We start from the raw sequence: 22,348 nt of genomic DNA, 5'->3' as shown, positions 1-22,348 counted from the left end.
TAATATGTATTGAGATATTCTAACTGGTATTGACTTAATATGTTGCATACATATTGAATTTCAAGAATTTGCAAAATGTAAATATTATGTATTGGATACGTCATTGAGTCATTAGTCATTACTCATTAGTCATTAGTCATTAGTCATTAACAAACACTTGCTAATGTAAATTATACAACTACATAAATTACAATAATGTTATTGATATTTTATTTTTAATATTGTCATTGTTTGTACTCACTGTAAAGACGTATTATTCCATCAGTTTCTCCACGTGGATTTTTAGCTACACATTTGTAGCTGCCATAATCTTGAGGCTGAAATATACAGAAAATTTTTTTTTATATTTTAATTTGTAATTATTATTGGAGTAGTTAATGAGCTTAATATTGAGCTTTTTTTTTTTTAAAAAAATTTTAGTGTAGGTGTTTTAATATTTAAATTAAAAGTTAAAACTTTTTATTTTACAAAAATTGAAATAGTCGTTTATTTGATGTCTCATTCTGCTAAATTGAATTATTTTAATTTGAAAAAAATTATTTTTAATTGTATTTTTGTGGTTTTATTTATCAGAAAATTGTGTTGATTGAGGGGTTATTGATCTTTTCATATTGAGTATTTTTTTAGTTCTCTAAAAATATACATTAATTTGATGAATTTAAAATGATTATAATAGTTTTAATGTTGAAAATTAAATTTTGAATTTTATTAAAGTTTTACATATAATCCGAAAAAAAAATAAAAGAAAGAGGGTTATTGAAATTTGATGTTTTAAAATATTAGTAGCTAAGCTGGTTTTTGTTTTCATTTTTAAAAATAAATTTTAATATTTTTTACTATTTATTTTTGTTTATTGAGTAATAATCTCTTGAAAATATTTGAAAATAAAATGAATGTCCATTTATTTTATGTTTAATCCACAAAAATTTGTGTGATTCTGACAATTTGTATATTATTTTTTCAACAATATTATTTGAAGAAAAAACTAAAATTTTTACCTCTAATTCGAATATTGTTAGTGTCATATGAGTCTTGTAAACTGGTTTTTCTGGTACAGATGTAATATTGTATTTTCTACTCTCATGAATCATTCTTCCATCATCACGAGTCCAATAATTTAGAGATGTTGGATGAGCTTCTGTATAACATTCAAGAGTCACTGAAAAACCCAACGGTGCACCAACTAATTGATGAGGAATCCATAGCATCGGTGAAACTGCAAGCAATTGAATAAAAAAATTTCATTATTTTTATTATATATATTTTCATTATGGTAATAAAAATATATATTTTCTCATTTTAATATTTTAAAATCAATATTATAAAATCCCTTGCAAAAATTTCCTATTTAAATTAATTAAAATGATGAAAAAAAAAATCTGTTGATTTTACTTGTTCAAGCATATCCAAATTGTAAAAATATATCAAAAAAAAAAAAAAAAACTTGGTAAAATTATTTCCACGATAAGAATTAATATCTGAAAAAAAAAAAAATTATAATTTCTAAAAAACATATGATTTTGATAATTTGTAAATACACATACAAAGTACTCAACTTAATATTAAACTAATCTCATTTCGATGAGGGTAACTCATGAATTCTCGACGACATTCACATCATCAGGGAGGATGGGACTCCAATTTAAGTTAAACCCCATATACTAAAGAACATATATATAATTTTGAACGCTTGCGCAAAATTTTGAATGGTCCAAGCTAGGTACTCTGGTAGTTAACGAGACGAAACGTCTTTCTTTGCTTTTGCATATATATTTACAAACCAACGGTCGATCTCCAAGGCACGTACATGTAAATTACTTAAAATAAACCGCCAACTTGCCAGAATCCCAGTCACGGTTTATTGTCATTCCCCTTAGGAATTTTATTTTTAAACTAAAACACCGGAAATCTTATTATTTTTTAGAGCTTTGTATTGTTTGTTTTTTTCTACAGCTTGAAAATGATATAGCTAATGTTTTTACTACCATTTTTAAATGGTATTTAAAATTTTTATTATTTTTATTTTATGGATGCACTGAGTGACCTGAAATTAGACACATTATTTGTGAATTTTATAGAGCACATCAGTGGGTAATAATGACGATAGTAAAATTGAGAATGAGAGGGTGTCTTGACAGGTAGAGTAAGTTGGATGATATTATGAAAAAAAGAAATGAAAAATGATAAAGCAAAAAAAGTGAGAAAAAGATAGAAGGGCTTTTTCACGACACCTTCTTAAAATGCAAAACATTTCGCCTGAGAGTGCTATGGAAAATGAGAGAGGAGAAATGAGAAGGAAAAAAATAGAAGTCTTCTTATTGCAAGGTAAAGGACGAAAGCTCTCGGTACGTTGTCGTTTCATAACCCCTGAAGTGTCTTATACCACGAATACATCAGTTTCAAAGTAAAATGAATTGCAGACTTCTTGTACTAACACTGTTAACAATATAAAAAAAAATCAAATGACACTAAAAATAAAAAAAAATTTTATGTTATTCTGCTTTACTTTTTTATGTGTTAAAAATTAAATTGTATTTTTGGTTTTTTTTTTCTTTTTATAAATTCAATTAATGTATATAGATTTATAGAGTAAATAATAAAAGTGATGATAAAATTTTCTTGAAAAATTGAAGAGAATTAAAGATTAAAAAAAAAAAAGCTTCAAATATTTGCTAGAACAAAAATGTAAAAGACAAATTGTCACAGAAATAAAAAAATGTAAATTTCAATGATTGACATTTTTTTTTTTAACATTCTTTGTATTTTTTTTTTTGAAATCTACTTTTACATTATTTTTTTTCTTTGCGGGATTTATTATTTTTCTCTTTCTATATACAGATGGAAAATAATTCACGTGGAAGTTACTAGATTTTTTTGATAAGTATATATGATTGAATTTTTGCAATGAAAAAAAAAAATAATAATAATGAAAAGAAAAAAAAAAACAGAAAGCAGAGATTCGTATATATCGCTCGACAGATCACAGGGTAATACAGGGGTTGTTTACCCCACTTTGACAGAGTATAAATTTTACGACACAGAAAAATATTCACAATCTTAATATATAAGATTTTCTTTTCTTGTTTATATACACACACAAATATACACACGCTTATTTTGTGTATGGTTATGTTTATTAAACATATGAAAAGTATAACTGTTTTTATTTTATCATCCGGCTAAATTAGTTCTGCTTGATGAGTTGAATAAATAGCCCACTAAAAAATTTTTCATATAATAAAATAAATTATTATGATATTTTATTTGAAAAATGAAAAAGTATATTTATATATATTAAAAGATTCTTTTGTATAGTAAAAGTATATATTGTTTTTTTTTTTTGTTTGTTTTTTCTAAGACACGCGTATTAGCTGAGAAATGTTTTTTTTTTTTTTTTTCTCAAGAGTGATTTATTTCTGTTTAAACTGAACACTAGAGCTTTTTAGCTGTAGTAAAGGTACAAGTGCAGCTTGGTCTGAATGTTCAGCTGCAACAACAGAGATGTTTTGCTGTATTGGAGAAACACAAGACATGTCTCGCTTAGCTACCCTAACCCTTAATGCTGATTGCACAAATAAAATGCCTCTAAATATATTTATATTTTGGTTTTTTATTTTTTAAAATATATTCATTATAAAAATTACAATTATTTTTTTAATCTCAAATGAACATTTTCTAGTTTTATATTGAATTGCTTTTTATAATTATTTTAATTTTAATAAAATCGATAGAGTGCCAAAAATTATTTTCACACATATAATTTTGAGACTCTCTTTAAATAATCGAAAACAACTAATTAATTTTCTATAAGAGAAGGAATAAAGAAGGTTTTATTTTACATAGGTCGTATGTAGTGGAGATCAAATGGACTATTTGAATAAATTTGTAAAAACTTTTTAAGCAACATTTAGCTTGTTGAAAAATCCTCTGGGTCTTACTTCTTGGAATTTTAATTTAATTCTTTAGAGGTTACCATGATTTATCTGTACAAAAGACATGAATTTTTTTCCTGGCATCAGAACTAAGTATTCTTTTTTCAAACGTTTAATATTTAAAACAATGTATTTACGCTCAATTTATTCATATGAAAATAAATCAATGTCATATTTGTACAGTATTATAGCTTAACATAAAAAAAAAATCAGGTCAAAAGTTAAATAACAATATGATCATCGATTGAATACGATGACAGAATTTGTCAGCATTTCGATCAATGTCGAAATAGTTAACGGTTGACAGTTTCCAATTCATCTTCGTTCAACCGAGTATATCATAACAACCTGATCCTTGACACAAACTTGAGAATTTCAATTTTTTCATTTGTTAAAAATATATATCTCGTACTTGAATAAAATCAACAGAATATTTTAATGATATTGATTGCAAACTTTATTCTTTGTGATACTTGAAATTTTTTTTTTTCATACATACAAAAACACACACATAGGCACACATAGACACGTGACTTGCATCAAAGAATAAAATTCATGAAAAATAGTAGAGTCTAAAAATAAAAGAGTAAATTTTTTCATCTTTCTTTGTTGAATCCTGTCGAGTAGAAGAAAATGAAAAGAAGGTGTGATATCCCATCGTAGTCAGTATAAAAAAAATTCAATTTACAATCCTAAACCATATTACGATTGATCTGCAGTAACGATCACTGATCACTACTCTAAAAAGTAGTTTGATATAGAATAAAAAATGAAAAAAAAAAAATGAATGAATGAAGAAGAAAAATAAAAGAAAAAAAAATTGCAGTAACCACATCACGTAGCTGACGATGGCTACCATCCTATCACAGGCAAGAAAAAAAAAAAGTTGGAAAAAAATACGAAGAGAAAGACGAAAGACAGCAAAACTAGTCTCAGCAAAAATCATTGGACCCAATGCGCATATAATATCTGTTTCTGTCCGTCTGGCAAGTTATTGGTATAGCTGCCGGACGCATATAACTTCAATTTTAAGTTACTTTTCTTGACAGCCGTAGGCGACTTTTTACTCTGTATATCACCTCAAGATAAATAAACTTGAACGTGATCGATTGAAAAATTGCAAATGTGATTACTAACTCAATAGAGAAATAAAAAAAAAAAAAATACATAAACTTTTAAAAATAATTTATACAAAAAAAGTTTTTAATGAAAAAAGAAAAATAAAATAATGAAAATAATACATATTGTCAATATAATTTAAATATATTATCGATTAATGATTAGAGATTATAAAAGGGGATGAAATTGCGTTTTAGATTCAACAAATAAAAAAAAAAAAAAGATACGTCTATCCGTAAATAGAAAAGGAAAAGGAAAAAAAAAAAGTCACTGCCAAGAAGAGGATGTTTAAAATGTGAAAATCCATTTGAAGGTTTTCCATTATATGGTCTCATTTTTCATCTCTCTTTCTCTCTTTTTTTTTCACTGTGTATATTTGTATATGGATCTAAATTTGGCGGCATCGTTTTGCACCCTCATGGAGCCACCACTTGCTATATAGGTGAGTCAGAACAGAGGCATTGTCGCATTAACATTCCTTTCGTGTGAAGAGGGTCCACGTGTGTAATAGGGTGGGTACAAAAGAGAGAAAGATACTGTTATAGAATTGGATTTGATTATAGAGGGTTGCTAGAAAGCCAACCCAATAAAAGTCCACAAGTCTATGTGTGTTTGAGTATGTATACAGACAAACACAAATACATGGAAAATTTGTGTAAAAGACTGGTGGTGATAATAATACATATGGGTGTATATGAAGAAAAGTAGGTGGACAGGGATGATACCCTAACTGTCGACAAAATAGAATGCAGGTTGTTTTGTGAAAAGGGAACATTGTTTAAATCAAAAAAACATCACCCTATACATATACCCCATATCAAATGTTTGATGTATTCTGTAAGACTCTTCCCACAAATTGGACATCTATTTTTTATTACCTTGACTTTAATACTCATTCTCACTTTATTTTTATCTAAATAATAATAATAATTTAAATAATAATAATAAAGTTAAATTGAATTTCAAAAAATGACACGAAAAATATATTTTTTATATTTGATTTTTTTTTTTTTTTATATTTATTTGGATTGATGAATGTTTTTGATGCCTAACGTGATTTTGTTGTCAACGGAAATTAAGAGATCTAGATTGTTGTCGACGTGGTGTATTGATGTGGATATATAAATGTATATTTAGTGTAGGTATATATTCGAACATGTACATCTATTCTCGGAGAATGTATACGTGATTGTAGTCAGAAGCAAACAATTGCAATTGGATAGATGGTAGGAGAGAAAACCGATCAAACTGAAAGCATCGAATATCGCGTGTCGTATATATATTCACACAGGAATACAATGAATTGATGTGTAGATATATAAATGTGTATTGATATACACGATTTTACAGTGCTTAATAACGAAATTCCAGATTGAAAATTTTGAATTTTTATAATGATACATGAACACACACGTGTGTACTAGTTGATTTTTTATTGTAAATTTTTTTTTTTTTTTTTAATTAAAGGTCTGTACTTTTTGTTAATTGAAATTTAATATTAAATTTAATTTTTCTTAAATGTATTGTTTTTTTTTAAATAGAATGTGTCATTTTTTAATTGAAAATCAATCGTTTTTTATTAGAAGAAGGAGTCATTAGTACAGTGAAATAATTTTTTTGGAAATAAAACTGTTTTTTTTATTTTTAAAGAGACAAATTTTGAAAAATATAATTTTATATTTTATATTTTTTCAAGCACGTGTAAGCCTATCGAGTATGTCACATACGTACTTGTATTTTTCTATTTTTTTTTTGTTTTATTTGGCTCTTGATTCGTTGATCGTCTGATGCTCTTCACTTTTAAACCATTGTTAAGTTTTTTTAAAAAAATTGAAAATATTGTGGTGTCCACACTTGTCTATTCTTTGTTGGTTTTATTATCGAGTTTTATATAAAAATAAAAGTCGATTGAACCAACAAAAACCTACCTAAGACATGTCGAATCTTAAAAATAGTTGTATGTTACTTTAAAACCGCGGGAACGTGCTTTTTTCCATTTTTTTTCTTTATTCTTTGTCTTACAATATTTTTCTTTATCTTTTTTTTTTTTTATACTTTATACATTTATTTTTATTTTAAAACTCTCAAAAGTGGCCACAATAATATAAAACTAAATCTATTTTTTAAAATCAAAGAATAAATAATATTTGTTTACAAAGTAAAATGAATAAAATAAAAAATTGAAGGTTTTATTCTTTTAGTTTTTTTTTTATTTTAAAATGTATCGAAAATATAAGCAATAGTACTTGTATAGTCCATGTGCCATTACACCAAAACAATTCACGAGTAGAAAAATTCTTTTGTCTTTTTATATATTTATTTTTTTTTTCTTTTACTAAAATATTTTTCGCATACAAACTTATTTGAAAATATACATAGAAAAATGAATACATGTGTAAAGTATACATGTATTCACGTGCTCAGCATAGTAAAGAAATTTTATTTTTTATATTTTTTTAAATTTATCGTGCAAAGCAAGTATCACGATATACGTGCCATACAGTGTTATGCCAAATTTTGATGCAAAATATATATATCGATCGCATTGCCTGTGTAAGGTATGGATAGGAATTCATTTCATCATCTAGTTTGTAGAATTTTGTCAAAGTTGAAATGCATATGTCACGTTTTCAAGATGATATTATCAACTTATCAGTAATTGGACTTTGAACTGCCAATTCTATAATGAATTTGTAATATTGAAAATTATAAAATACATATAATTTTTAATTTGAAAATGGTTGTTTTAATATTTATTTATACATTTTGTAAATATCAAAATATTAAAGTTTAAGTGTTATATTTGTCCACAATTCTTGACATATTTATAATTAATTTTTCCAACAATATTACATTCCATTTACATGAAAAAAGTACAATGAATTTTACAAAATACTTAATTGTTTTTTTATTTTAAAATTTTCTCAAATTAAAAATTATTTTAATGTTGTTTTATTACTTTTTAATTCATTTATTTATTATATTGTTTGTCTGACACATCTTGACTATTTCTACTTGTTCATATCCTTTACTATCAGATGAAATTAAAAAAAAAAAAAAAAATATTTCAAGATGATATATATATTGTTCAACAAGAGATTCACCAACATTTTTCACGGATTTGTTGATAACAAAAGTCTTGGTATTTTTTAGAATAAAAAAAAACGATGCGATTCACTCGAATGAATACCGAGGAAAATAGAAATTTAATGGAAAGATACACTGAGGTCGCGTAGACATTTATGTAATGAAAAACAGCTGATTATAATTATAATTAAAATTGCTTTTTATTCTTATTTTATATGTATAAAATATAAACATAAAATAGAAAACTTTTTAAGTACAATTATCATTATAATAATACTGAAAACAATAACAAGCTAACTGCTAAATTAATTGAAGTGTTTTTATTTTTATTTTCATTTCAATGAGAGATTTTTATTTTTTTGTTGAATTATCATTTTATTATTTATTATATTATTATTAATATTTTATATGGCAATATTTTCATCACGTATATATAGCTTTTTGAAGTTTATCTCTTGTGACATTTTTTGAATGAGGATCATTGCCATTATTCGTTGAATTCTCTGATCACGTTATATGCATGTGAAAATATTTGCTTTTGCATTTTTTATCTAATATATATTTCACTATATAATATATACAAGTATTTGCCAAGCTTGCCTCAGGGGTATTATCAAACCTGAATAGTTAAATAAAAAAATAAAAAAAATGAAAGTGACACATATAGAAAACAACATTGCACTATTTCCCATTAACTGTAGAACAAAAATATACATTTTTTCCATTAGCAAATGACAATTTTTATGAATATATAATAAAAAAAAAAAATTTTAATTAATTTTTTATTCCATCAAATATATTATTTTCTTTATGTAGCCATGGATAATAAAATATAGATCAAAGTAAAAATTTTTATATATAAAAAAATCTAAATACTTGTCACTCTTAGTGTGATATCTTTTTTTTTTTTTTAAAATTTTTTATTTCATGTGAGTGTAAAAAGAATATAAATATATGAGTCAACAAATATTGCACTATAAAAAAAAATAATGATGAATAAAGAATGTAAAAGGATGTGGGCAGTATGTGGTTTAGATTCCATTGAGAAAATTTCTTTTATACATGCAGGGTTGAATAATATTTTCCCCGTTCGTTGCAGATTATTCCGTCAGTCATGGTAAAATTAACAAGACAAAAAAAAATATATATATAAAAATCAGAACAAGGGAGTAAAAGCAAAAAAAAAAAAGTGTAGCATGTCCAGGATGTCGAGAGAGACCCCTCTAGAGACTGCTGCATGGTAATTTTTTTGTCATCCTCGAAATTGCCTCCTTCATTGTCTCTTTTTTTTAATATTATTTTTTACTCATTTTTGCATTTATTATACATATATTTTTGGATACGAAAAGAGATGAACAAAGTGCGTTGAACCATCAAAAATTTGTAATGAAAATAAAAAAATAAATAAAAAAAATTGATTGGACAAATGAACGATAGACGCGTGGTTACACACGGTTTTTACGGATCATCTCGTCGACATTGTATACCACCTGATTCATTCGCCTACTCGTTTATCCTTTCTTTTTTTTTTATTTTCATTTCGTTTTTTTGCTTCAACCCCTATTTCTTTCGTTCTTCTCGAGAATATACGTGCTACGACTGTGTAATTGTATTGCGTTTTTACCCCCCTACTTTTAGTTTCTTCTTCATACCACCTGGACATAGTTTTTTATTTTTTTTTTTTTTGCTCCATACTTTTCTCTCAACCAACGTGAAAACGATGAATTTTCTACGAGCAATAAATTTTACCAGAAAACCCTATTATTTTCTTTATCACCGAAATGACAAAATAAAAAAAAAAAATAGTAGATACAAATTATTACTAATTTTACAAAAATATAATTTAATAAAAATTTATTATTTATTTTTTGTCAATGATTTTCCAAAAATACTACTTCAAAAAAAAAAAAATTCTTTTTTATTCTTCTCTTTTCATATAAAATTTAGTACTTTTGAAACAAAAATAAAACAAAAAAATTAAAAAAAAAAAAAATGTAAATGTTAAAAATTAAATTTTTATATATTTTTTTTTTTTGGCAACACAATTATTGTTGAAGTAAAAAGACTATTTAAAAAAATGTAAATTTAACTTTAATAGAAAATAAAAATTTAAAATGTGTTAATTAAACATGTAAAAAGAAAAAAAACATTTGAATTTTAAATTAACATTTTTTTTTAAATGTTATAAATTTAATGATCTTTAAAAAAAAATAGATTTATTTTGATATTTCTAATTTTTATTAAATTAAATAAATATGTATCAAATGAGACAGTGTAATAATAATTATATTCATTGTAAAGCTGTAATTATACCACATATGTATACAAAATATGCAATATCAAATCCATGTGTGTGTGTGTGTTCGAATAGGCACCAGAGAATGGAACTCAGAACTAAAGTGGCTCATTCAGAATGACATGATTATTATGCGTAATTCCTGTTTCCACTGTAACCACAGATAGATACATACAATACACTAGACATGTGCAATACATCATTCGTTATGTCTACTCCACGTGTTGTTGTTTTGACTATCATATACATATTATAAATTTTATAACAGCCAAACAATTACAAGTAAAAAAAAAAAAATAATTCTTCCATTGATATTTAAAGTTTAAAAAATCTCCAATAAATTATTATAAATTATGTAATAATTATTAATTAAAAATATAATTTATATATTCAACATAATTAAATTATATTTTTGAATTTAAATATTATATTGAAATTATTTTTGTATTTTAATTTACATTAACAAACACTTAAACATTATATGTATTGTAATTAAAATATTTTTTTTTAATTTTATTTCAAGTACTCATAAAAATGGCTATTATGAAAATTTGTGTATACAGAATAAGTGAGAAAATAGTCACTTCAATGATCGTTATAACAGCAAGCATATGCATTTATGATTAAGCATAACAGTGACACATACATTCTCAACAAGAAAACAAGTAGTATAAAGCCAGTTTCATCCGACGGATAAGTGTGGATATTTTTATATACATATATAATTATGTATGTATTTTGTAATAACACATATAAACATGAATGCAGTTATTAAAGTCATAAAATTATTTTTTTTTTTCTCTTTCTCTCTTTTTTTTCTCTTTGTTATTGCTATTTTACCTAGCCCACTTCTCTAAACCATATACGCATCGTACTGTATATTTTTTGCATTTAAAAAAAAAAAAAGAATAATGATAAATAAAAATTTACATAGAGTGACCCATTCTCACCCTTTGGTTATATATTACACTCATATATAGATATATTGTGCTTGCAAAGCTCCATGCCAAAATGATAAGTCAGAAATTTTTTTTTTTTTTATTTTTTTAATTATTTTTTTCTCGGTTAATTTTTTTCTTTTTTTTTTCATTTAAATTTATATTTTTTTATATATATTTAGCTTAATAGTATTTATGAAAAATATATTCTTATATAATATTTAAATAAAATAATAAAAATTTAACATTGAAGATCGGGTAATTTTTTCTTATAAATGTCGCATATTTATTCTGATGAAGTGGAAACATTTGCAACACTTTGTGGTGGTTTATATGTATATAGGCATTGTATAAACTTGGTACACGTATTTGTATGTTAAGGATGTAAGGGAGATATATATTTTTGTATTCTTGTTACCGATATATTTTCCGGTTGGGGTCTTGTCTGACGACAGAGACACACTTGTTTTATGAAAGTTTTATGTCGTGTGTCGTGTCTATAATTCATCTACAAAGACTAAAGTAATATTTGTAATGATAATAAATCTTGAAAACATGCCAAATTAACTGGGTGTCAATTTTATTTTTATTTTTTATAATATAGCCATAAATATATGCGTGTTTTTATGACTATTTTTGTACATATATACAATTAGCATATTTATTTTTGTTAATAATTTCCTTTTGGTATAAAGAATTGATATGATTGAAATATGCGGTGAACATTATGATTAGGTTTAAAAAATAATTCATAAATTTTAAAATATAATAAATAAATTAGAATACATATTATATTTTAATAATTTGTTAATTTTTTTTTGTTTCAGATACTGGGAATGCTGAGTGAAAATACTGGAACACAATTTGCTTGATGAATCTAGTGAATAAAGGTAAGAGGCCCTCTGGTCACTCATTTAAATCACTATACAAAATTAATAAAGTCATTGTTCCGATATGTAAACGACATAAATATGATTATCCTGAATGTATTTAAATTTAATTTCAAGTTTTTTAAATAATTTTTTTTGTTTTTATGAATTTTTGATTCTTGATATTTTTTGTCTCATGTCTTGGTCGTTTGGAAATATATTTCTAAATGAAAATTTCATGAAATTATTATTCCATTATTTGAACAACAACAAGACATGAGTGTTCTAAAAATTTTAAAATTTAATTTCAATTGTTTTTATTTTTTTTTCTATTTATAATTTACCGGGACCTATAATTGGCAAAATTCCGGAATTTTCACTTTCTGCAGGTTAAAAATATATTTCCGAGTATAAATTTCATCAAAATACAATTCTAATATTTAAACAACACTCAAATATAATTGTCCTGAAAGATTTAAAATTTAATTTCATTTATTTTTATTTTTTTATGAACTTTATACATTATGTTTTTTTTTTTTTTTTTGTTTTCTAATATTTTTTGCTAGGATGTTTTTTGTTTGATAATATATATTTACGAGTATAAATATCATGAAATTATGTTTCAAGTATTTAAACAGCATTAAAATATCATTACCCTGACAGTTTTAAAATTTATTTTTAATTATTTTTACGAAAAATCAAAAAAGTTAGATGAGACAAAGTAAATAAAGCCCATCTGTATCACTCTGGTTAATTGGCACCGACCACAAAATTGGACTCTATGCACTTGGAATACAAAAATCTTTTTCACTTTAAACGTATATACATGTATAGAGTATGACTTTGTGTGTTGACTAGTGATCTTTTTCACGATTTTTCTTTTTTAATCTATCCAAAAAACAAAAAAGTATTTTTTATTTATTTTTCGTTCTCTCTTACTTAATATTTTTCTTCCCTTCTCGTTACCAAAAGAACAGAGACGTGCACACGTTAACGAGTTTTTCGATGAACGTGCCAACGAGTCGATCGACAAAAGCTCGAGAGTTACAGGGTGTGTAGAAATTGAAGTTAGGGCTATAAAAGAAGAAACAAAAAAAATATATATATAAAAAAAAAAAAAAGAAAAAAAAATAGATCGATCTGCAAGTTTTAAATTTAAATAAACGTCTTGGCGATAAAGCCTTCGATTGTTCGCTCAGGTTTTGCGTCTCGAATCTTGATTGCCATCTTGGATTTTTTTTTTTTTTTTAGCAAGTAGAGTACAAAAAAACATATATAGTATATACGACATAACTTAACAGAACAAAAACCTAAATTTATCCAAGTATCCAATAATTTTTTAAAGGCAAAAATATATGTAAAATTTAAATATACATGTAAAATTGTGATAAAAATTTTAAAATTGATTGAATTGCAGAAAAAAAAATTACATATAAAAGGTACTTAACAATGATAAGCACGTTTTAAAAAGCAATCGAGATATTGCAGTAAAAAAATAAAAAATATATAAAAAAAATTCAAGTAAAACAAATATTAATTTTATTTTATTTTTTTAACTTTAGTTGAAAAATTTTAGTAGTAAAATAGTGTCAACTGTAGCAATTTTAGGTATTGTAAATGCTAGTATAACATCAGTGTAGGTCTGTTAATTTTATTTCAAGTTTTTAGCTAGCTTAATTTTTGCTGAAACACGTCTGTTGTTGGACAGGCGGAGGCCTAGACCTGCAAAGATACGGCACGAATTTTTCTCGTTGCTGATTTTAATAACAGATTGCTGATGGTAATGTCATGTGCATTTGTATGTGTGTGTATGTTTATGTGTACTAGAAAAGTGTGGGTCAGGTCAGTATCTACTTGAAGAGAAAATAAAAGTCAACTGAATCATTGCATGCACGTGACTTTGTCTCGACGTTTTTTTTTTTTTTTTTTCTTTTTTGTATTGACATCGATTTACATTATGCTTTTAAATTTTACTATTCATTTTGATAAATTTAGCAATTCGATAATACAATATTCATTTTAATATCAATATAATTTTTTTCTATTATCTTTTTAAATGAAATTTTATGATTAAAATAAAAATATTTACGACTGAAAAATTTTACAGACAAATAGACATTTACGAAAATTTACGTTTTACAATTTAATTTTAACTGTTATTCGTATATACAAAGTTTATTCAACACGAGATGGTTCCCCTATAATTATTGTCCTGGCTATAATACCTCACAACAATCTATTTTATCTATTTCAATAGCTGTATGTTTTTTTACCTCGTAAAGTGTTGTCATTAAAAGTGGTAGACAATTTGAACATGTAATACATTCATGAATACAATTAATCTTCTACACAAAATATTTTATATACAGTGTATATATTTAGTAACTGTAATTAATCAATTGGTCATTTTTTTTTTTTTATTTATTTTATACAAGAGAAAAGAAAATTTATTATATTATGGTTGAATGAAATTTTTTAAATTAATTATTTGCTAGCAAAAAAATTATGATCTACTTTGTGTACTATATTTTGTGTTAAGCTATAGTGTTGGACATTTGTACTATTCACCTGTATGATCGAAACAGTAACGAACAAGTGCTGACGAGTATTGCCAAGTGCTGACTCAAAATTATTAAAGAACTTGAATTTTATAAGTTTAAATTTTCTGCAATAAAGTCTGCTGCTGTTGCTGCTGTTCCAGCTCAACATTTAGATCAAGCCAATAGTACTTTAAGCTCTTGTGTTTAATTAAAAAACACTTTTACAATTTTGCTACTTCAGCAATAATTTTCCCCATATATTTTATAATTTTTAAAAAATTCATTTCGTTGAATGAATTAATAAAATAATAATTAATATATAAAAATTATATAATAATAGAAAAAATAAAAATATAACAAGTACCACTTTAAAAAATAATAATTGAGAAATTGTACTCACAATCAACTGATACTTTAATCTGCTTACTGACTGCAGGCGGTACGCCATTGCTTGCAATACACAAATAAGCTCCCATACCAAGCCTTGAAATTCTCGTCATTTCAAGAGTTTCACCTTCCCACTCGATTACTATAAAAAAAAAAAAAAAAGAGAAATAAAAAATCCAATTAAATTCAATAATCAACCAAGAATCAATTAATTTATCACTGATTAATTGGTACTAGAAAAATAATAATAATAAAACAATTGAAATAATATCGATAATAAAAGTCCAATTAATTTTTATTACCTTCAAGACTCTTGTTGATGGTAATTTTCTCATTATCATCTCTCTTCCAACGTATACTAGGAGTGGGACTTCCTGTTGCTTTACACGTCAGTGTGACATTTGCATTTTCCCTCACAATTGCATCGGATGAACTTTGTGAGTCGTCAATATTTGGTGGTACTGAAAAATATATGAAAAAAAAAAAGATGAATAATGTGGTGTAAAAAAAAAAAATACTGGTTGAAATGTATATAGCCTCGTCAATATTTGTGTATACATATATTTTTGAGTATATATTGATTTTTAAATTACAAATATACATAGGCATCGAGAAATAAAAATATTTCCATTTCAAAGTCAGTAAAAAAAAGCCTCAATGTTGATGATGAAATATAGATGAATATATTTTTTAGATATACAAATATATTCTATTGAATATAAATCGATTTTATGAAGTACTCATACAGTAAATTTGTTATAAAATAAAATAATATGAGATCAATAAAAAAGAGAGAAAAATAAGAGTCCAAAGTTTCTATAGTTCAATGAAAGACAAGGGTTTTGGTCTCTTTGACACAACTCTCATAGTTGGAGGGATAAAAAAAAAAAAAAAAAGAAGAGAGAATGTGTGATAAGGCGAACAAAATCCTCGCTAAAAACTCGTAATCACTGTGTACGATAAAACGAGAACAAATGTCCTCAGGCAAAATGTCCCAGACCAAGGATTACGTTTATTTCGACTGGTTAGAATACCACAATTTGCTTCTTCTTTTTTTTGTTCGACAATTTTATTTTTTCTTGTATACTTTCATGTAAAAATCGATCGAAAAATAAAAAAGTATGATAATCGTTTGGTAGAGTCTTTTATGCAAAAGAAAAAAAAAATCTAGAGAACTAAATGAGGCTGAATTAACTAAGCTCCATATAAAGCCACACAAAAATTGCGTTAAAAAAAATCATCTAATTTTCCATGTACCAACACGTGTAGTATCTTTTTTATTTTATTTTTTTTTATATACATTTTTATTTTGTTTTGTATTTTTTTTTTCCAAGTTAAATTGCGATCCCCATAGAATTATCACAGCTGGCTACCAATGTCCCGAATTAATGTTAATGCCGAAATCCCCTGTTACGAAATTGTAGACTCCGCAGATTGAAGGACGATCTGTTATTTTATTTTACTCCCTTCTTGCTAACTCGACTGCCAATCCTCAGTGACTACTGTAGACTACAATATACTTTTTTTTATTTTGTAAATATATATATGCATTATTCAAGTATCGTACACCACGTGTTGTTGGTTTTAGCTAGTTGTGTTAAACTCTTGTCTTATAAAATAATATTTACAAAAAAAAATATATATAAAACTTGTAGGAGGGTTTCAATTGTGACATGGTATTGACAGCTTATACTTATTGTATAAAATATTAAAAAATATTTTATGATTATTCTTAAATTTTTATTATTTAATTATATTTATTAAAATATAATTCAAATTTTATTTTTTATTATGTAATATATAACAGAAAAAAAAATATAAAAGAAAATTAAATTTATGGTTAAAGTGTGTTTCGTCTACATTACTCTGTTAAAATTTAAAAACACTATTTTACTCGGTATCGATTTTGTAATATATACATAGAGTAAATCTATAGATGGAAATTGGTTTTATCATAATTGGCCACTTGGTGATTTGAAATTTAAGAGAAGCTTTTGAGTGACTATAAGAGAATCGAAATACATTAAAATTTACATCTCGTTATCACTGATGATGGGTATTACTTTTGACTCGATGTAGTTTTATTTTTTTATATATTTTTAAATGAAATAAATTACATAATGAAAAATGAAATTTAATATAATTTTAATACCTCAATTATTGTGAATGGAAAAAATAAAAAATACATAGGTATATATTCTTTGACTAATTAATTTTGTTGAAACGAGCTTTTATATATTTTAATATCTTTTGATGAATATTAAAAATAGTATACAAACATAGTTGGAAAGAGCTTTTAATCTGACTCGATAATGAGGTGTACAATAATGATTACCAAGAAATACTGTTGCATACTTTATCCTGCTGTATTTTTTTTTTTTTTTTCAACTGGAAAATTCTATTTAAATGAAATTATTAAATGAAATTTCAGGTGAATTTGTTTGGTGATGACTGATGTTATCCGTAAATAAATCCAAAGCTCTATATTTAAAAAAAAACATTATAAAATTATATTATAATAATTATTACAACTACTTGGAACTAAAAAATTAAATCAGTAGTATATGTCAATAAATAGTCAGCCGAGAATTGGCTTTAATCGCATAAAGATATACTTTATAAATTAATTTTCGAATCATGTATTTAATAAATGCTTTTAACGTTCTTCGATTGAATGTTGAAGAGAAAAAAAAAAAGTGTTATTTGAAAGAGGAAAAAAATGTGTTGGGTATAAAAGTTGAGGTTGAGGATGTACGCATCCGTCGACGGAAATAAGAATAAAGGTTTGGGTTAGTCGTTGGTAAATGTTTATGACGGCGTCCAACTAACTTTGAAGAAAATGATTCGAATCAGCAAATCGATGAAAAAACGACTCTCATATTTTTCCTCAACATTTTATATACTATTAAATATTAGTGTCGTCTTTTTTTTTTCTTTTAATTCTTGTTTTTTTTTTTTTGTCTTCTTTAAACTTTATTATTTTATAAAAATTATACATGGATATATGAGAGGTACATGGTAGTTTAAAATGTTTTGTATATAGTTGTAGCAATTTTGCATTGGTTCATTGACGACAAGTTCCATCAACGAAGGATAGTACACGAGAGAAAGTCGATAGTCTTGAAAGTGACAGGTCTCGTCTCGAATAAGTCTCTAATATTCTCTGCTTTCTCGATTTTGCGAGTGACAGTTCATCGGATTTACCAAGATAGAAGCGCGCATACTTCCATCAACGATGCGTCATTTTAAGTTTTGAATTTAACCAATTTCCTTAAGATATAAATTGCAAAATATATGAAAAATAAAATAAATAAAAATACATAAAGTTTATAAAAATATATATAAGATAATAATAATTGATCAAAAAGTTTTAGATAGTTTTTTTGAAAAAGTCCAGGAGGTGATAGCCATTAGTATCATTCTGTTGAGCGCATATGACAGTCTATATATATTTATTTATTTTTAAGTTTCAAGACTGGCTAGAGGCTTTAAATCGAATAAAAGTCCAATCCCTATGGTTTTACTTTATTTACTGTGAGTCAAATAAGTAGATATACATCTTTTTTTTTTTATAAATATATATGTATAAAAAGGCGGTAAAAGTTCTATTCCAATAGCCGCAGGGATTCCAAATTGTATAAACGACGCAGAAGAATTTTTTCCCCAATTTTTTTTGATGAAAAAAAAATTAAAAAAAAGCAATAAACACATACAAATAAAAATTATTATATAAAAATTATTGATGATTAATTTTATGCACGTATTTTAAAGTTAAAAATTAATTATTATTTTAATTTTTAATTTTAAAATATATCAATTATACTGGCTAATGTCTTTCTATATTATGGTGATGATTTGATAAGTTGATAAGTACCAAAGTGGTATGATGCTGACTGTTGGTATTATCGCCAAATTTTCAAGAATTTTAGTATAAGAAATTGTGAAACGTGAGAGATTGTCTGATGGAAATGAATAAAAAAATTAAAAATTAAAAAAAGAAGCCAAGAGTCATACCGTGAAAACAATTAATCTAGCCTTATGACTACTCTCTCCCTCTTTTCTTTCTGTCTCTCCCTCTCTCTGTCTTTCTCTCAAACATTGTTGAAATGTCAAAACTCGAGATATTAATATGTTCTACTTGTCTTTGCACTATTAGAGAAAGCATTCCTATTTTGATTGAATTATTATTGTTTATATCTATCTTTGTTCTTTCAGTAATTTTTTTTTTCTTTTTATATTAAACTTTCTTGTATAAACTAAATGTAACTATTAAATAATAAAAATATAAAAATGAATGAGATAAAAATAGGACACTTAAAAAAAAATAATAATAAACTTTTTATCATTTATTTTTTTTTTTTTGAACGTTCAAAAATTACCACAAAAATTTTAAATAAACTTTAAAATTCTCTTTAAAATAAAAAAATTATAAAAAATTCGTATCCATAGTGAACTTTAGATGTTTCATTTTGTCTCATTTTTTTTTCTTTCTCTTTTTTTCGTTATTAAAAAAAAATAAATTTTGTATATAATATGAATATTTAAAACTTACCAACAACATCAAGATATCCATATTGTGTTTTTGCTGTTGCAGTATTTATTTGACACATGTATTTTCCTTTGTCATCTTCATGAACATTATTAATATGTAAATACCATGTTCTGTGTTTGTCATGTGTCACTGATATCCTTGGATTTCTTGTTATCACATGATTGTGAACAGTTAGTATAGCACTTTTGTCAAATAACATCCAGGCAACCTGTAATCATCATTCAATATTTTTATACATGATCATAAATTTATATAAAAAAATAAAATATAAATAAATGAAAAACAAAAATACATATATTCAAAGTTTCATGTACATATATATTTATATAAAATAGTAGTTGAAGAAATATAATATATATACACAAAGAGAATTGTGTTTTGTGAAAAACTTTTTCAAGCAGGGTCAGTGTGTTGAAGTAGATTGGTAAAGAGAGAAAAGGAGGATATCATAAATCAATGTCTGATGTTCAACAATAAGTATCAATCCAGTGGAAAGCGTATATATTTTTCCACAACGCGCCAAAACTTTTATAAAAATTCAAGCAAAACCTGCGCATTTTACAATATGCACATGCACAATTTTTATTCTCTTATATATAAATTTATTGTATATGGATTGGTATATATATATGAGGTTTTATATTACGACATGTATAGATGTATTTTTCTATGAGTCCTAACCGGTCTCTTCCTTCTACCATCTAAATATTTATGCTTTTCCGTTGGGCGGAAAAGTGAGTTCCGATCTTTGAAACTTATATATGTATATGACAGTATATATCAATTGTATATATGTATATAAATATATAGGTGTGTGTGTGTCCCTTGAGAAATAAGTACAGGTAGCCTTGTCTTTTTTTTTTTTTTTTTTATATTCTTATTCTATATCCACCACCACCGCCAATATGTTCATCACATTTTCATTCTCTTTTACCGTTTTATGTATTTTCTTATACATATATTTTCAAGTAACTATCTGGACTCTTTCACTTATATATAAGAACGAATTATTATGATAGCTTCGCTAATACAAGTTGAGAGAAAATTATCTCTTTAGAAAAATATCTTCTTCTGGGTTTTTTCTTTATATAAACCAGACAAGCTTTGAACAAAAGAAAACACATGGTTTGTCTTGTTGAAAATGTTATTTTTTGGTTTATTTTTTTACATAAAAAAATATGCATTGTTTTTTTGTTTTGTAATTATGTGCTAATAATTTTCTTGGACTAGTCAATATCATTTAAGTTACGCATAATTATCAAAAAAACATGTCTCGTAATTTTTTTTTTAATACAATAAAAAGCTCGCATAGTAAAGCTCTATATTTTTTAGAGTTGATACATAGCTATTTTAGTGATAAATTATTTTCAATGTATGATTCAGTAAATCTAAGTTTTTAATGCCTCACTCCATTATTGAAAAATCCACTTGATACGCCCACTCAATCGAGACTCGATATTCAATGATTTGCGTTTTTAGATATTTGTAAATAAAAAAAAAAAAAAAAACAAAATGCTTTTTCAATATTTTTTATTTGATCAAGAAAATCTATATATTTTCTGATTCTTTTATATATCCATCTACGTATGTTACTTTTTATTCTATTTTTTAAAATTTTCACTCTCACTATTATTCACGCATTGCAATTGTTTTTTATTTTTTTATTATTTTTATATCCAAGCTTTTTTTCACTTTAAAATCTAAAGAGTTAAATATTTCTATATATAAAAATATAGATAACAATTTTACTCATATTGACAGAGTAGTAAACAGAATCTTTGAGTCATAAAAAACAATACGTAGATATTGATAAAATAAAAAAAAATTGATATTGTATTATATGACGCAGAAATACTCTTGTTGTTCCAATGGAGCCTAACTCACTCTATGTACATTTATTTTTACTGGGAAATAGTGCACACATCAACATGCACAGATATCAAAAAATAAGACGAATGTATTCGTACTTTGTTTTTCGAGAATGTTATAGCAGTATAACATTGATTCTTTGGTGCGAGGAGAGTTACAGTTTTGTTTACCACGAAAACGCGACGAGTTCAGCGCCGTCCAGTCTGGAATTGTCTGCTTCAATCCTCACCCCAAAAATCCTCTCACTCACTTTTTATTTTTCTCGTTTTTACAATTTTTTTTTTTTTCTCTTCTTTTAAAATAACTTGTTTTTTTCATTTTTTTTTTTTTACTTTTTTTTTTGTACGTAAAAATATTAAGATCAATTTTCTGCATTCGTATTTTATATATATACATTTTTACATAAGACTTTTAATTGTCTTATTTTTTTAAGAGCTTATTTATTAACATTAAGACTAAAATAAAATTCATAAAATCTTGTATAATGATAATTAATATGAAAAATAAATTTTTAAAAATATCAACTGAAAATTTATTCTATAATTAATTAATTTAAAATATTTTTAAATTTAATAAACAATTAATGATAAAATAAGATTATTAATTTTTTAAATTTTGTATTAATTTTGTATTGATCATATTTAATTTTCATATTATAAATGCATAAATTACTTGGCATTTAGGGTTGATCATACTACACGTTTTATCTATCATCGTTGAATTCAAAGAGAGACATTTTACAAGCACTTTAACCACAAG

The 22,348-nt window shown here is 25.0% G+C and overlaps 1 protein-coding gene across 1 annotated transcript in view; it reads right to left on the bottom strand.

Annotated features, from left to right (window-relative positions):
• LOC122858237 (lachesin-like) overlaps positions 1–22,348 on the bottom strand; it is an 83,589-nt gene that overhangs the window by 19,406 nt on the left and 41,835 nt on the right. The window contains exons 3-7 of the mRNA XM_044161004.1: positions 19,721–19,928; positions 15,471–15,629; positions 15,182–15,310; positions 999–1,216; positions 242–317 (exon numbers count right to left, since the gene is read on the bottom strand). Of these exons, the coding sequence (XP_044016939.1) occupies positions 242–317; positions 999–1,216; positions 15,182–15,310; positions 15,471–15,629; positions 19,721–19,928 (790 nt within the window). The remainder of the gene's footprint in view (positions 1–241; positions 318–998; positions 1,217–15,181; positions 15,311–15,470; positions 15,630–19,720; positions 19,929–22,348) is intronic.

The sequence above is a fragment of the Aphidius gifuensis genome, linkage group LG5 (assembly GCF_014905175.1).
Source record: "Aphidius gifuensis isolate YNYX2018 linkage group LG5, ASM1490517v1, whole genome shotgun sequence".
Classification (NCBI taxonomy): domain Eukaryota; kingdom Metazoa; phylum Arthropoda; class Insecta; order Hymenoptera; family Braconidae; genus Aphidius; species Aphidius gifuensis.
This window is presented reverse-complemented; position numbering and strand designations above follow the sequence as displayed.